Source organism: Protomyctophum bolini (assembly GCF_963924005.1).
Source record: "Protomyctophum bolini genome assembly, chromosome: 8".
Classification (NCBI taxonomy): domain Eukaryota; kingdom Metazoa; phylum Chordata; class Actinopteri; order Myctophiformes; family Myctophidae; genus Protomyctophum; species Protomyctophum bolini.
The window spans coordinates 10,689,000-10,705,524 of NC_137869.1; the positions used below are offsets into that span (position 1 = coordinate 10,689,000).

The window sequence follows — 16,525 nt, forward strand, 5'->3', positions numbered from 1 at the left end:
GATACAGCCTGTTACAAAGAAAAGATGCAATTTCAATCACCTCTTCCCTTAGGTTAGGGCGAATAACAGATTATGGTTCAGAGGGGGTGATGTGACAGGAGGTTCTGTCAGAGAGAGCTATACTGGATCCATACCGTAGATTCTAGAACGTCTACAACCTCTAGGTTTAAAGGATGATTTTGACATGATACTATAAGTAGATCACAATAGATTATGTGATGTGTCATGATCTTTGCTTTATGATGGCTACTGCCTGATGTCTGCATTGTGCTGCATTTTTCTTAGTTTTTAGTTTTCTGTTTGTAAATAATCTTATTTGTGGTGTTTACTGTGTCAGTGTATTTTGGTTTTGTAGTGCACTTATTTGTAGGTAGGACTACAACGCCCATGAGGTTTGTCACTGACATGTTTGGCACAGGTGTGATACATTGATCAATTAACTGATGAGACCTGAAGGTCTATGACCAAACATCTTGCTAAAAAAACAAGAAAATCTGTATACATTTTTAATTAATGAAACATATTTTAAAACCGCGCTTCTCGGTTATTCATGAAATCAAAAAAGTAATCGAGAGAATGACGGCTAAGAAAATATTCCATAGTTGCAGCCATACCTGAACTCTGACCCTGCCGTCCTGCAGCCAGATGGCCAGGTAGTGCCGGTCACTGTTAGCCAGCGCCAGCAGCAGTCCAGTCTGCCTCCGTGTGCGAACAAACAGGGAGATGGTGAGGTCGTGACCCTGGTCATCAGTGATGTTGAACATGGCATAGCTTGGAGAGTCCTCGCTCCAAAAGCGCCCCGTCACGTATTCTACACAAACAAGCCCAGCAATGTGTCATTCCATCAGGTAAGAACTGCGATTCATTTAATTTTTTTAAGATAACATTGTATCTTTAATGCAAGATGGAAAACTCAACATTGTGTAAAAGGAAACCAGTATCTTTAGTTGCTAAATGACGCTCTACTAATTCACTACCTAGGAAGTCAAACAGGAAGAGGGCCATTTTAGCAGCCATCAGCCCTCATGTATACTATTACTATAGTGCACATAACCAGAGTGTCAGCACTTTCCTCTGCAGGTTGGTAGATCACTGATAACATATGGTAGAACACACACTATATCTGATAGGTCACATCTCACCTAACTGCTTATCTGATAACACTGTCAAACTCGTTCCCATTCTGTAAGCATTGTGCAATACAGCTTTGTCTGTCTGTGGCACGTGCGTGCACGTCTGTGTGTTTGTCCTTCATGAAAATAACAACATCAAATTTACTTTTGGGAAAGGATGTACAAATCACGCAGTCAATGCATTATCATTACAATAATATAATATATATTGCAATCAATATTATTGATTGCGATTTCACATAGGTACTTTTCTTGGTATGCCCTCCATCTCTCCAACATGGACTCCCTTCCAAGTATAACTTAATCCAGTCCTATAATAGGATCTTTCCCTCTCTCTCTGACTCGATCATGACTCAAGCGTGAGGACTCTTGACTGGCCTAATCTCTACTCAATCTACTGCCAAGACCCAAAGATGCTGTTTAATTACCCAGTTAAATGATGATGTTGACTGAGTTTCCATTCCATTACCTTCCAAATCAAGTGTGTCTTAATGCTGTATGTCTGGAGAGAGAAAGTAGCTAAAGTCTAAATCCCTGGAACTTGAATCTTTATGTTGACGCAACAAGCCTGATTTTAACCTGGGATAACCTTGTGGGAAACCAAACATATTAGAAAGTAAAATGTTTGAGTGGGAGGTCCAAACAGTACAAAGTACAAACTCTGGCAAAAAACTACATGTGTATGTGTATTTACTATTTAGCTGTTAACTACTGTAAGTAAGGGAACCCCCCCACCTGTGGTTGAAGTAGCTCTCCTACTTCTATTCATTTCTATTGCCCGGCTATAGCTGTAGACATACCGTCTGCACAGTCCTGTCCCTCGTAAGGCCTGGGACACCTGCACTGGTAGTTCTGCCACAGGTTGATACATTGGCCTCTGTTTTGACAAGGCACTTCCAGGCAGCGGTCCCGGTGGCTGCAGCCAGGGGACACATTAACAGCCGAATGGCTCAGCCACTCTGCAGGGACAACCAGCTGTGAGTCCACGAACACATCCTGCATGCAGCCAATGAAGGCTGGGAGCTCCGTGTCCTTGGTGTGACCATTTGTGTGTTCGAGCACTCCTCCGATGAAGGTGCTCTTGAGGGGCGATGCCAGCCCAGCCAGAGCGGTGTTAATCGGGGCCACCCTCTGGCAATCCTGGTTCTCACAGGCCCCGCTGTCATCTTTGAGTCTTAGACTGAGTAGCCATTTCCCCAGCACTACCTCGACGGAGTGCCACTCTCCGTCTGTAACGTTATGTGGGAGCTCCAGCACCTGGCTGGGGGTCTCCCTTTCGTCCCCAGTCGAGGTCTCCCTTCTTAGGGAGAGACGCAACTGCCCGGCCTCCAGGTCCAGCCCCAGCAGCTGCCCTCTGCTGGTCCTCCGGAAAAGCAACGCCCTGGTCAGAACAGTCCGGAAGCTGAGGCTGATATTACAGGAGGCGTCGCTCTCCACCATGGGGACCTGCAGGAGCAGGTAGCCACTGTGTTCAAAGGAGAAGGCGGTGGACGTCATGCAAAGGGGGCCAGTGAAACCAGAAGAACAGGAGCAGATGTAGCCATGATTATTATTATTATCAGTCAGGAAGGGAGAACAGGAGCCGTCATTCTGACACTCGTGGCCCTTGCAGCCCACCAGCTCTAAATCACAGTTCGCACCGCTGTAGAGGACTCCATCTCGGCTCTGCTGTAGACAGTGGCACACATAGCCTCCCGAGCGACTCTCGCACATGCCCCCATTCCGACACGGCCTTGAGTCACAATGGTCTATGAACTCCTGACAAAAGGAACCTGTGATAGAAATAGTTAGTTCTTATTTCAGATGATTCCTTTTCTGATTGAGAAAAAATACAGAACTACAACTTTTAGGTTACTTTACAATTACATGTTACAAGCTACCTAATAAAGAGATTGACATTAAAGAATACCATCGTACTGTAGGCAGCTTTGATTTCTGACATTAAGTGCCATCATCAAGAAGTCACATTCATATACTGTACTCTGGCTGAGCCATTATGACTATATATGTTGCATAACAGCTTGGCAGTGCCCAGTTTGCATGTGCCCAGGTAGTACCAGTATAGACCATGCAGTGTGCCATGGACCTGTCCTCTCTATGACCTGATCCATCTCGTGGCACATAGCTTAGCTCTACTGTGTTTTGTCTTTGGAGCTGATGCATGCTCTGTACTGCATTAACACACGTATGATGCTAAACTATTTTCTATTTTTAGTCCATGGATCAACTACATTCTAAAAGTATGCACTAAGTAGCAACAGTAAATCCTCTAATACAGTATGAGAATGTCTTGGTGACAACAAGAATAAATGGTTGTTCCTAATAATCCAACCATTCACTGAATTCATTATTTACTTTGTGACAAAAGAACACAGAAAATGACGGGTGAACAGAAAATTACACATTCCGATCAATACGATCAAGTCTTTATACCACATTACCTGGGCTGAGCAAAAGAATGGCCCAAATCCATGGTGCGGGTCTCCTCATCGTGCCTCAATAACACACTAAATGTAAATGCACCATAGTACTGTGTATGCAGTGGACCGTGTTGTGATCCTAGGCCATCTCAATGGAAGGAAGCGTGTAGCTTGTCCACCTCTCTGAAGACGTAGAGCCGTGTGCTTCCAGTCAGGAGACCAGCAAAGCCAGATCCCAGGGATTACACTAATGCTATTTGGCCACCACCTTATTGGAAGGCAGTGCCAGTGTGGCTGGTCGGATAAATGTTTAGAATGCTGCCCTGAGCAGGCAACAGGCTCCTAGTCTTGTTGTTACACTGCAGTATCTCAAGTGTTAATATAACTACAGTACAAATGTAACCACATTTGTAGACTCAGAGTTACACGAATGCATAAATGAACACTGAGGATTATATAGTTTATATAGTTTTTATAGTTATAGTTTTATAGTATTCGAAGAGAAACTTTTAACTGCACATACACATGACATAGCAGCTTTGGAAGAGAACACAGGATTGGAAATGTTTCAATTGTATCTCAGTGTTCGTCAAATACTTTACAACAGTGTACAATTTCTCCACAGTGCATTATGAAGATGTATTGAATCTTGCCCTGTATACCTGGATAATGCACAATTAAGTCTATCCATTGCATTCTGATATTGAATGCAATTGCAGGTGCAGGGGACCTTTGTGTGAGAATCAAATGTTATTTTGACCAATTTGTATGTTGAGTTAATATTATATAACTAACACAACTGCGGTGGCTGGAGGTGGTCTCCTTATTCTTCCATTGAGAATGGCACTTAGCTTACACTCAAAGGACTACAATGGAAATATGCTTGTTATATATGCTCTTTTTTTACATAGCGGTACAACATGTACAAATATATGATGAGTGTATGCATTTTTGTTAATCAATCAATCAATCAATCAATCAACATTTAGACCCTGTGTTCGGGTAAGAAAACTACTGTTTCATAAGACGTATCGCCTGAAGCTCTCCCTTATAAAGTAGGCGACACAGAGCGTTATGTCTTAGTTCAGCAGTACAAATTTCGGCCCGGGTTCAAATCCCGGTTAGGACATAAACCTTAACTTAACGTGATTTAAAAAACATTACATGTGGTTCCTGGAGGGCAGCTACAGATGAAGCCTGCAGCATGCTGGTGGTCATAGACTGCAGGAAGCTGAGGTTCACTGCCATAGAGTAAACATTACCTGTGGTTCCTGGAGGGCAGCTACAGATGAAGCCTGCAGCATGCTGGTGGTCATAGACTGCAGGAAGCTAGAGGTTCACTGCCATAGAGTAAACATTACCTGTGGTTCCTGGAGGGCAGCTACAGATGAAGCCTGCAGCATGCTGGTGGTCATAGACTGCAGGAAGCTAGAGGTTCACTGCCATAGAGTAAACATTACCTGTGGTTCCTGGAGGGCAGCTACAGATGAAGCCTGCAGCATGCTGGTGGTCATAGACTGCAGGAAGCTGAGGTTCACTGCCATAGAGGACCCACCAGGAGCGCTCCACGCAGTGCCCTCCATGCATGCAGGGGCTGCTGCCACACTCATTGATGTCCAGCTCACACTGGCGCCCCTCGAACCCTGGCCCGAACACACACAATGTTTCACTCGCACCTGGTAATATACTGTTGGTGTCGGGCAGAAACCCATCTCCATATTTAAGCTTTTTGTGCTTTTTCATAATTAACGCCCTAACCTACTTGATCATACTACAGTGTCACACAAAAGCAGCAAAAGTAGCAGATCCACAAGCTCAAAATGCGGCGCGAAGCGACAGGTTTTGAGCTTGTCGATCTGCAACTTTTTCTGATTTTGAATTTGAATCCTGAAAAGTACAATTTTTGGACATAATGAGGTTTCCACCCGACAGAGATGATATTTCAATTTCAGTTATGTATAAATTAGATTAATTACACAAGCAACACACCCAGTCATATTTCCCATAGGAGTATGTCCTTGGCATGAAAAGGTTTCAGCACCACTCATATAGAAACATACGTTTTTCAGAAAACCATGCCTCAGGTCTTAATGGGTTAAGACACAAGCTGCCAGCGAGGCCTCGTCTCGGCATGGCTGGCAACCAGCTTGAGGACGAGCCAAACCTCCTCCTCATCTTTCTCCTTCTTTTTGCCGGTGTTTCTTTCTGCGCACTTTATCTGCCAACCTGTCACTCTCATTCCTTCCTTTCCACGTGTCGCTTGTGATTGGCACATCCCCATCTGCCCCATATTGAAACAAACTTAAACGTTTCTTAGAATTGCATGCTTCAGCTGCGGCTGCAGGCTACAGGTGGGCGACTGGCATTTATTCAGACACAAAGCAGAGCAAAACCTCAAGCTTGACAGTTAATTAAGTAACAAAATGCTTCATTTATTCTCCACGGATGGCTTATCGTGTGTGTGTGTGTGTGTGTGTGTGTGTGTGTGTGTGTGTGTGTGTGTGTGTGTGTGTGTGTGTGTGTGTGTGTGTGTGTGTGTGTGTGTGTGTGTGTGTGTGTGTGTGTGTGTGTGTGTGTGTGTGTGTGTGTGTGTGTGTGTGTGTGTGTGTGTGTGTGTGTGTGTGTGTGTGTGCACTTGCTTGTGAGTGTAATGTATACTGTATAGATGCAATGTTGGGGTTCATGGCCTTTCTTTGCCTAAGTATTAGCACCTCCAAGATAGAAATTTCTCCTAAACTAAGTGAGATTGCTCCATGTTCACCTTAGTTTTGCAGTTCATATTTGTGTTTGTGTTTTTATTTTTAAATTCATAGATTTTTGCTTCAATATTATTATGTTTTGAAATTTCTCTATTTCTTCTATTATTCTTGTGGACATTGTAAAGTAATTGTGTGTGATGTTTGGCAAAATGTTTAGGAGTGTGTGTGTGTGTGTGTGTGTGTGTGTGTGTGTGTGTGTGTGTGTGTGTGTGTCGCTACTTGGCCTCTAGCCCCATATGTGCCCTCTCCCTACGCTCATTCTGTAGCTCCGAGCGGCTCCATATATGCAGATATAGGTGATGATCCAGTCTTCTCCATATATGGATATCCAGGGTTTGATGGTCAGTGGTGTGATCTTCATATTATGGAGACGGCCATAGAGCATGTCACGAGGCGTGACGCACTGACGGCCATATATGGAGTCACTGAAGGACTGACGGGTACAGTCGCAACAATTGGCAAACAAACATTACTTCTGTTCCAAAGATATATTACAAAATGAGAGTGAGACTTGGGCGTCTTCTTTCATGCATCTTGTCGGTGTGGCAGATTTCTCTCCTGTGATGCTTTCTCCTGGGTCCCAGATGTGGTTGTGACAACGTGTGGGCCCAGCAGAGTCCCTCTCCTGCTTCCAGGAGGACTACATCCATGCCTTTGTAGACACAGGTCCTCAGGGAAGGATCTGAGCATCTCTTGTTCAAAGTCAAAGTCTGCTGTCCCATCCCATGAGCACAGTTAGTCCTGGGCTCATGGTCCTTGAATTCCTTTAGCACAGCGCCTCCTGTTGTCAGAGGTGGGTGTTCTGGTCCGTTTTCATAGCATTTAGCCTAAGGCCAACACTAACTACGCTTCAGGAGTTGTTGTGCTTGTTCATGTTGTCAGAGTGCAGGCTGATGTTGTCTGCATAGTCCAGGTCTGTCAGGACTACTGGGGGTGTCGTCTCGACCTCCTTGGAGTTAGAGTGAAGCAAAGATCCTGCTCTCGTCCACTGATGGCCTTCCTGAGTGCATAAAACAGGACTATGATGAAGAGGAATGGAAGGAAGTCAAACTCCTCACTGTTGCCATCTTGGGTCACCACCTTGGCCCTTGTTCTTACATACATGGTCTGTCGCCCAGAGTAAGTTGGGAGGGACAACGCAGGCCTGAGGAACTTCATCGTGTTTCTGTGAATCGAGTCAAATGGATCTTTGAAGTGGAAGTACAGTACTATCAGTCAGGCTATCCTTTTTCACCTCCTCGATCATTCTCCTCCGTGTCAAGATCTGGGCTACGGTATTCCTCCATCTCGAACGCCATTTTGTTTCTCTTTCTCTCAGGTGAGGGTCGATGGCATGCCAAATGCTGTTCAGTATCATTCAGTTGTAAACCGAGCGAAGGGTTGCTTCACTGCTTTTTGCATTGTCACCATCGAGCCAAGACCTTCAGCTCTCACTGGACCGGTTTGCAGTCGTGTACGGTGTCAAGGAATTTTGAGTTAAACTTAACTTGTTTAGGGTGAGGTCATGCCGTTTTGTGAGATATTTACCTCCTGTTGTCTTTTGTTTATTGCCCTTTGCTTCCTGTGAGGAGCTTGGCTTATGTCTGTATATTTAGAGTGTTGCCCTCCTCTGTGTGACACATGGCTCTGGGTTTTCCCATATACACTTCAACTGTGGATACATTGAACTGTAAGTCTGTGTTCTCCTGTTGATGGTACCTCAATAATAATGACTCATTCTTTGAAACCCTGAACTTGTGTCTCAACTTATTGTCTCTTCTTTTTACTGATCGAGTTCCTATATCAGATTGCATCGACAACAGCATCTGATGCCATGGTTCTCAGTAGGAAACCGATGAATTGTGTAGTAGGGAAGGCAAAGGAATTTAAGTATCTCAGGGTCTTGTTATCTTGTATGCCACAAAAGAAAAATAAACTATAATAAAACAACTTTTGGCATTTAACCACCTTGCCTTATTTAAAATAACTGTCCTGGACTCAGTCATTACAGTGCCCTTTTTTCACTTGAGCACCTGCCCCTCTAAATGTCTGTGCATGCCACTGCTCCCCATGCCTTCGGCCTATTGGAGACAATTAATTGAACTGAACTGAAATTACCTGGCCAGCATTTACAGGTGTAGTTACCCTCATTGTCCTGGCAGGGGGCGCTGTTGAGGCAGGGTTGAGACAGACAGGGTGGTGCTAGCGTTTCACAGTGTTGGCCAATAAATGATGTGTAAGAGCAGTCACAATTATACCTGCAAGACAAGACAATAAAACTGTTATGGCGGAGCTACATGAGATCACAACTTCACTATTTAAAGATTGGCTTTTCTGGACTGCTCAATAGATAAATCCGCTTTCTTTTTAATTCAAAGCTGTTTGGCTCTCAAACAACCTGGGCTACTTACTGATTCACCCCATCGATGCACAGAGCCCCATTTTGGCATGGCTGCGCTTGGCACTCATCAATGTCATTTTCACAGCGGTCTCCCTGGAAACCAGTCTGGCAGGTGCATGTGAAGCCGTTGGAGTTGTCATGGCAACTCCCGCCATTGAGGCAAGGCTGTGATTGACACTCGTCAATCTGGAGCTCACAGGTGTGGCCTGTGAACATCAAAACCAACAGGTCAAGTCAGGTCTTCTCTCTGATTTCATGTGAAGGGCTGAGAGGGAAACCTCCTCTCTCTGGTTCAAGGTTTGGTCTTTTCTATTTTCAACACTTTTGCTAAAGTGGATATAGTACTTGTATTTCAAGGCAGGGTATAATATTATGCTACGTAACGTTCAGATTAGATATTAGTTGAACTATTATCTAACCACTCTGGGATGAAAAAACAAACACACAAACAATGAATTTTGAAGAATTACTCTGAGAATCTTTAAACTAATCTTTAATCTTTAAACTAGGACAGAGGTTCCGCTCTAATTAAGCTGTGGAGTACAAGTAATCACCACTAGATGGTGGTCTTGTATTCTCTTTAGGAACTCACTGGAGCAGTTTTTCTTATAAATGACCCCTTAGTAAGTTCTATCATATCTTCATACCTGTCTTTACTCTGCTGCAGGATTTGATTTGAGATTATTTGAGAGCATTTATATTCAAACATTTTTGGTGTCATGAAACAAGATGAATCACGTACAAAAGTAGTTAATCAACCATACTGGAAATATTATCAAATGATTAAAACTCTGATTACTCACCTGGCTTGCTTTCTGTTAACCAAAGTTAACAGGAAGAACGTAGTTTAGCACTGAAACTATACCTAATCTTACCTCAGCAGTTCTCAAAGTGGGGTCCAGAGACCCATCTACAAGTTCACAAGGTGTCACATTGTGAGACGTTGAGACTTTTTAATATTAAAAAAGATGCGGTTCCACGGCCTAATTTATACACATTAATTTGGCAGTCCTCAACATGAAAAAGAACCTGACGCAGAACAACCTAACATCATACCGCTCACCTGTAAACCCAGGTGCACAGTCACAGCTATATCTGCCCACTCTGTCTACACAGGTGGCTCCGTTCCTGCAGGGTTGCGAAAGACACTCATTCACGTCGATTTGGCAGTGAGTGCCTTGGAATCCTGGCACGCAGAAGCAGGAGTATCCGCCACCTCCACTTCGGCACAGTGCCTGGTTTTGGCACGGGTTCGGTGAGCAATCGTTGGCAGAAGAAAGCAGCCTCTCAGATGATGCACCTACAAAGTGATACACATATATAACTGTACTTAATAGCTTTCTTATATAACAAGGTAATACTTATAAAATTGAATTGAATTTAAATTGTGGTCCTAATAGTCCTATGTTTGATGGATTGAGTACAATGGACAAAACAAGCCCCTAGCCTAGGCCTAGGAGCTTTTTGTGTTTTTATTTTAGCATAACCTTTGACTGTACTACCTGTATGTTAGCAATTGTGTTAAAAAGTATTCAATCAATCAAAAGATAATGTAATAATAATCAAGAAAATAACAAATCATCTTCATAGATTTAGTACCTGTGATGCTTGAGTGGAAAAGGCAGTGCACACATTTTGCCCATAATGAAATATCTAACAATATCTAAATCTCTCTTTTCTTTGCTTTGGTAAAATACACTTTGATTACAATACGATTGATTGATTGATTGAATACTTTATTAACAGTTTGCAAATAGTACAGTGGTACGATTATACAATGAGGCAGGCTAAATGGACAACACTAAAAGCCCTAAGGGCTTGTTTCCATTGTGGTCCTGGACTTTTCTTCAGTCCTAAGGACACATTTATACATTTAGGGGGACTCACAAATCATCAAGGCTTCCATGGCAACACATTCTACGGTGCCAGAGCTTCATGCATTCGATTTATTGCCATGGTTACCGCACTCGACAGAAGTCAGTCATTTGAAGCATTTATTCCTCGGCACTCGGGGTCTCCTTTAATCAGCGGGCCGGGTGCCCGTGGCACAATGCCAGAGAGCTGTGGCGTTCCAGTCTCATTTATGTACAAACATGTCATACATAATAAGTAGTGGATCAACTCACTGCCTTATAGTGGCCAGTGTGGCACCCACTGGCATTGGGTCTCACTCTCAAGAGATGTTTCTTAAACTGATTAAGAAACTTTTGCACATACAGTGGCATATTTTAATTGACATAAACTTAACAATCACAAATTTGATGCTAAAGTATGTAACATAACATTCCTCCACTGGCTTTGGCCTTTGCTATATCCTTTCTTTGTTAGGCACTTGAACCATTGTGCCATTGATCCTCATGTCTCAATAGAACAACAAGCGCACTGTCAAGCAATCCATAATTTTGTGCCTGTGGATTTTGTTGTATTGTAGAAGTCTTCTTGCCCTGGCACCAAATGTTGAAAAACCATAACCAATGCATCTTTATATTATACAAATTGTCATGGCGGCCAAAAGGGATTGATTACTTCCTCAGCCATGTTAGACACGGTAATATAGCATTGCTATGAATTTATTACAGTAGCTGAGAGGTACAGGTTAGACCGTCAAACCAAAATAGATGATGTATATGTTAAAATACAAATACAAGATCAATGAAGACACTCTGTGTTACTTCCCTTAACCCGAGTAACCCGGAGAAAGACGCTACTAGAGCACACGGATCTTCTTTTAAAATATTGAATCAGCAAACACGCTAATGTGTGTGTTCATCAGAGTCAAAGGCTTGATCTGTTTGTCCATTACTGACTGAAACCAGGGTTCTAAAGAACATTTTATCAGATATTCAAATCAGTGTTTTCGTAATAGTGCACCAATTTATTTTATAATATGAAGGCAGTCTCCACTCTCCAGGATTCATTATCATGGTATGACAGCCTGCCGGTTTTTAAGGACTGATTTTTACTGATAAATGATTAAAAAAAAAAAAAAAAGGTCAGTAATCTTTTCCATGGATGATCAAGTCATCAGATCTCATGAGCTCAATCATTCTGGCCAATCACAGTGTCTGAAGTGGCCAAAGAAATGCAGCTGCAATCAGCCCCATGGACAATTTGGACATGCTCAGCCACTCTCCTTGCAGGGTTTTTGTTTTTTCTGGAGGGCAGTCAATGTCAGAGATCACTGTTTCCCAAACAGTGGATCAGGACCCATTTGTGGATCACAACAAGTAAATATACAGTTTTTTCGTTTCCTTTATTTAAAAAAATATATATGTAATTTCAAAATAGTTTAAGAGAAGAATCACAACTTTTCATCAATCATTCATTTCAATTTAAAACAATTCCAAAAATGTTGGGAATTGGAATGGATTTTTTTTTTAAATAAAACAATCCAATAATCCATAAATACAAATTTAAACAAACTACGCCACTTCATGAGCCTGTAGATCTGCTATTTTCACTAGTTTGCGTCCTGGGCAAACATCTCATTTCTCTTTTGGGTCTTGAGCTAAAAAGTTTGAGAACCACTGTCACAGCTTGTTTCCCCTGTAGCAGCTTATAAATGTCTAGACTGGACTCGGCATGACCCTGGCCGGAGGTTGGAGCCAAACGGCTGCAGTCTAACCAAAATCACACTTTGACACAAGAATCAAGGTATCCTTTTGGCATACACAGTAATTAGCCTATATGTGGTCATTGTCCACATGCGAGCAGTGTATAGGCCTACCATGTGCACAATACAATATACTTAACATGTGTACAAGACCTTATAGGCTATATGCACATCCAAACGCAAACTCACATTGCGCGCACACACGAGCTGTGACACACAAGTTATTATAATGCCTGGGTTTCGAACCCGGGTCTGGAAAGCCAATATCTTGCTTCTAGATCTAGACTAAAGGGAATTCCCAGGGGAGATATTACACTTTTACGTGATCAGGCTGAGACTGTGAGCCTCTTCTATGACACACACACACACACACACACACACACACACACACACACACACACTATTTATATTACTTATACAGAAAATGCTCCACTAGTTCAGATATCTGCTGCTACTGAAACACTTGCCTAATGCCTCTCCCTTCTCCCCCTGATTCCAGGAGGGGTCTCAGTCCCTGGAGGATTCAGACCCAGGCCTGTTGCCTAATAGCCCATTCAATAGACGGCTCCAGCCAGCCACACATCCCCTCCCACCGCATGTAAGGTTTCTTTCAAATGCTAATGACCCTCACAATTCTTTGTGCTGTGTTATCTAGACGTTTCTGAATAACACATGTGGAGGCTCTGATATGTCTGAGTCCTAGACCCTGACTGATGCCTGTCACACGTACCCTATAGCCTATAGGCCTGCTGTAGTTGTGTGTTTGTGTTCCAATGAAGATAACAGCACATGCACTGTGCGGGTGCTTTGTGGAGTCGTGTAGGCCTAGGCTACTACATCTTTCTACACCCCCACGGGTCACTGCGACGTGGACTCCTGTCTACATTGTTCCATGTTTGCATTCTTTTAAACTTTTCAGCATGCAGTCAAGCAAGCATAGCCTATAGTAGCAATGATGTCATGCCACGATTGAAATTCAAGGCTTAGTTTTAGACTAGAGGCCTGTTGAACCGGCGCATACCAACATTCAACAGCTACACGTGTTATTGTTGTTGACACGTAGGCTACGTGCATGTGTCATTTGAGTGGCATAATCATTAATTAATTAAAGTTCATGATAATGTATCTACACAATTTTATATCAAGTAGCAATTTGTGAATATAATAGTCTACAATTTTGAAATCTGTGTTAGTTGTAGACAGTTAGTGTAGCCATATGGTGATCACTGAGTATTCGTTAGCTATATGCTATAGCTATAGGCCTATAATTAGAACCCAATTAAATATAAAAAGAAAGAAAAGAGACAGAATACACAAAACAGAAAACACTATGCACACAGTAGCCTAGAATAAACAACTTGAAATCACTTACCACAATGTATCATAAATAGAGATGAGATTAATATAATGCGCGCAAGTAATTCAAATCTATGACGCCGAATTAAATCCATAATCATGATAGGAAATCATCCTGCTGGCTGTGTGGATGTCATGTCATAAAAGATCCTTTTCCCATGATGCGCTACATCTGCCTCACTGCCTGCGGGGTGCAGCGCGTGTGTGTCAACTACAGACGCACTTGAGTTGAGCGGCAAGCCTCTCCTCTCGCACACCAATCACTTGATGCCCTCTTCTCAGGCGCAATGATCCAATGGGGGTTGCCTGCAGATTTAATGACCTACCGTATACCCAATATTGGTTCTCATCTCTTCTCTCTGACTGAGGTTGGTGTGAAATTGTTTTGTAAACGCATTGGACTGGAGTCATGTAGCCTACATGACATATGGACCACTGCCCACTGGCTAATCAAATAGTAAAATGTGGCCTGATTGTGATTCCAAAAATCTTAACTGCTAGTATATGCTATCATGCTATGCCTATTGCCTACTTGATATATAGGCCTATTCTGTATAGGCTATGGATGTGCCATAAGACATACATTCACCATTAATCCCTATTAATTAGCAAGCACACGCACACGCACGCACACACACACACACACACACACACACACACACACACACACACACACACACACACACACACATGGAAACAAACCATACATTTCTTAGATACATTTAAGTGTTTATTTGTATATAAACCGTAAAGTTTTGTAATTTCAACAAAATTTGAAAGGGCAAAGTGGATAAGAGAATACCTCAATGAACAACTAACTCCTCATCACTGAGATAGGCAGCGGTGGCCGAGTGGATTGCGGAGCGGTCTAGATACCGGAAGGTCGCCAGTTCGAATCAGCGATCCGACACGTTAAAATTACCACCGTTGAAGTGCCCTTGGACAAGGCATTGAACCTCTACCATGAAATGCTCCATGTGGGCCTTGCTGTAAACAAGTATCTGATGCTTAGTCGAGTTACCCTTGGTAAACATGATTTACCAGAACGCATTTCTTCTTCTTCTATACAAAAAATAATACAAAAATACATTTTAACATATGTTATTGCTCTAGTCTACATGGTTTCCTAATAGCCTATAGTAGCCTAAAGGTTATTGTAAAGTACAGCTACAAGATGTACATTGTTTTAGTTTTGAAAAACAAATAAATTGATCATGCAGTAAACATAGTAACATGCTTTTCATGTGCAAATACACATTCATTTTCAGAGTCTTAATTTAACAACAACGTTTCGACCTGTGTCTGGCTTTCTCAAGTAGTTTCTCATACTTGAGAAAGACAGACACAGGTCGAAACGTTGTCCTGCCTGCTGTGTTAGTGAATAAAAGTTACCTGGAGCATTACAAAGTGAGTTGCGAACCCTTGTCTTCGTTTAGGTAGTTAAATTTGACCTGTTGAACAAATAGATTAAATTAAACCTTCACTGGTAAGATCTTCAGAGGAGGGAATTGCCCCACAGTGCCAATGTATATAAACAGGCTCTCAGTGAAGGTGGCTGTGAACGTATACAGGTGTGTGTTAGTTTCAGCGTCAAAGTATGACAGCTTCCCTTCATCCCAGTCTAGATTCATTCTGATCCTCCTGAGATTCTGCTTCTGGACTGGCAGGTCGAAGTTTAGTCCCGCGGACGATTGTGCATTGTATTTTCCATAATAAAACCCTATTCTCCAGTATGCACCCTCTGTGTCTCCCTTCCTCTGGACTGAGCCTGTTGCCATGCCAAGTATCCAGTATCTGTTTCCTCCAACCTCCACATCACAGCTGTGAGTCCCTGAGTTGAAGCCCTCTGAGCCCAAGACCTGAATCCAGGTGTCAAATCGCTCCGGATTGTCGGGAAGTTCCTGTCTCACTCCGCTCCATCTCACTGTGGTCAGATCCTCAGACAGAAGGAGATCTGGGTGAGCCGTGTTGGGGTCCAGAATTATGGACCGGTGGGGGACAATCTGCCGCATCTTTTCCCATACGTTGAAGGTCAAGTTTCCCATATGCTTGGCCACATCTATCAGTGCTCCTTGGATCAGCTGTGGGTCCATCTGAGCGAGCTCTGTCTTCACTCCTTGAGGCAGAACCATAACGTTCTGCATCAAGGAGATGTCATTAGCACTAAGCTTCTGCTCTATGGTGCTGACTCTGTCTGAAAGAGTTACTATGTCTCTGCTCAATCCATGGATGAGCTCTTTCATCATTTGACTCTTCATCCCCACTTCTTCCCTCAACGCTTCCATTCTTGCTTCCTCTTCCACTTGGAGAAAACGGTGAAGCTTTGTAAACTCGTCCTTAATCTTTTCCGCTGTGTACTGGTTCTGCACATCAATGTGTTTTTCTATTTTATGACAGTTGAGCTTGACTTTGTGAAGTGCCTTTAGTTTCTCCTGCAAGGGGTTCAGCACACTCACAAGTTCCTTCTTCTGCTCCAGTGCAACTTCACTGATGGGCCTGAATCTGTGGCTGGTGTGTTTTTTAGAATCTCGACACACAAGGCACACTGGTTCTTGATCATCCAGACAGAAGAGTTTGAGATTCTCACCGTGCAAACTGCAGAGGACTGCCGCTACTGCACCTCTCTGACTTCTCTCACTTAGGAAGGTCTCGCAGATGTTCTTTAACACCAAATTACCCGGTGGGTCGCTCTTTGACGATCTTCTCCGACAGAATGGGCATTCACCTTGTTTCTCTTTCCACCATCGCTGCAGACAGGCTTTACAGAAGCTGTGGCTGCATGACAGTATGACAGGATCATCAAAGATGTCACAGCATACAGGACAGCAGAAATCCTTATCTGGAACAAACAGTGGGAAGGACAT

The 16,525-nt window shown here is 43.0% G+C and overlaps 2 protein-coding genes across 2 annotated transcripts in view; both read right to left on the minus strand.

The window, feature by feature from the left end:
- Positions 1-13,756, minus strand: part of crb1 (crumbs cell polarity complex component 1) — a gene marked incomplete at its 5' end in the record, with an annotated part of 29,795 nt that extends 16,039 nt beyond the window's left edge. The window contains 7 exons of the mRNA XM_080770425.1: positions 615-811; positions 1,934-2,905; positions 5,014-5,196; positions 8,410-8,549; positions 8,703-8,898; positions 9,756-9,992; positions 13,681-13,756. Coding sequence (XP_080626551.1) covers positions 615-811; positions 1,934-2,905; positions 5,014-5,196; positions 8,410-8,549; positions 8,703-8,898; positions 9,756-9,992; positions 13,681-13,756 — 2,001 coding nt within the window. The remainder of the gene's footprint in view (positions 1-614; positions 812-1,933; positions 2,906-5,013; positions 5,197-8,409; positions 8,550-8,702; positions 8,899-9,755; positions 9,993-13,680) is intronic.
- A 1,377-nt stretch (positions 13,757-15,133) lies between these two features.
- LOC308320107 (zinc-binding protein A33-like) lies at positions 15,134-16,525 on the minus strand (the record flags this gene model as incomplete). Its single annotated transcript, XM_080770426.1, has 1 exon — positions 15,134-16,525. One exon carries the CDS (start codon positions 16,523-16,525, stop codon positions 15,134-15,136), a length of 1,392 nt encoding a protein of 463 aa, XP_080626552.1.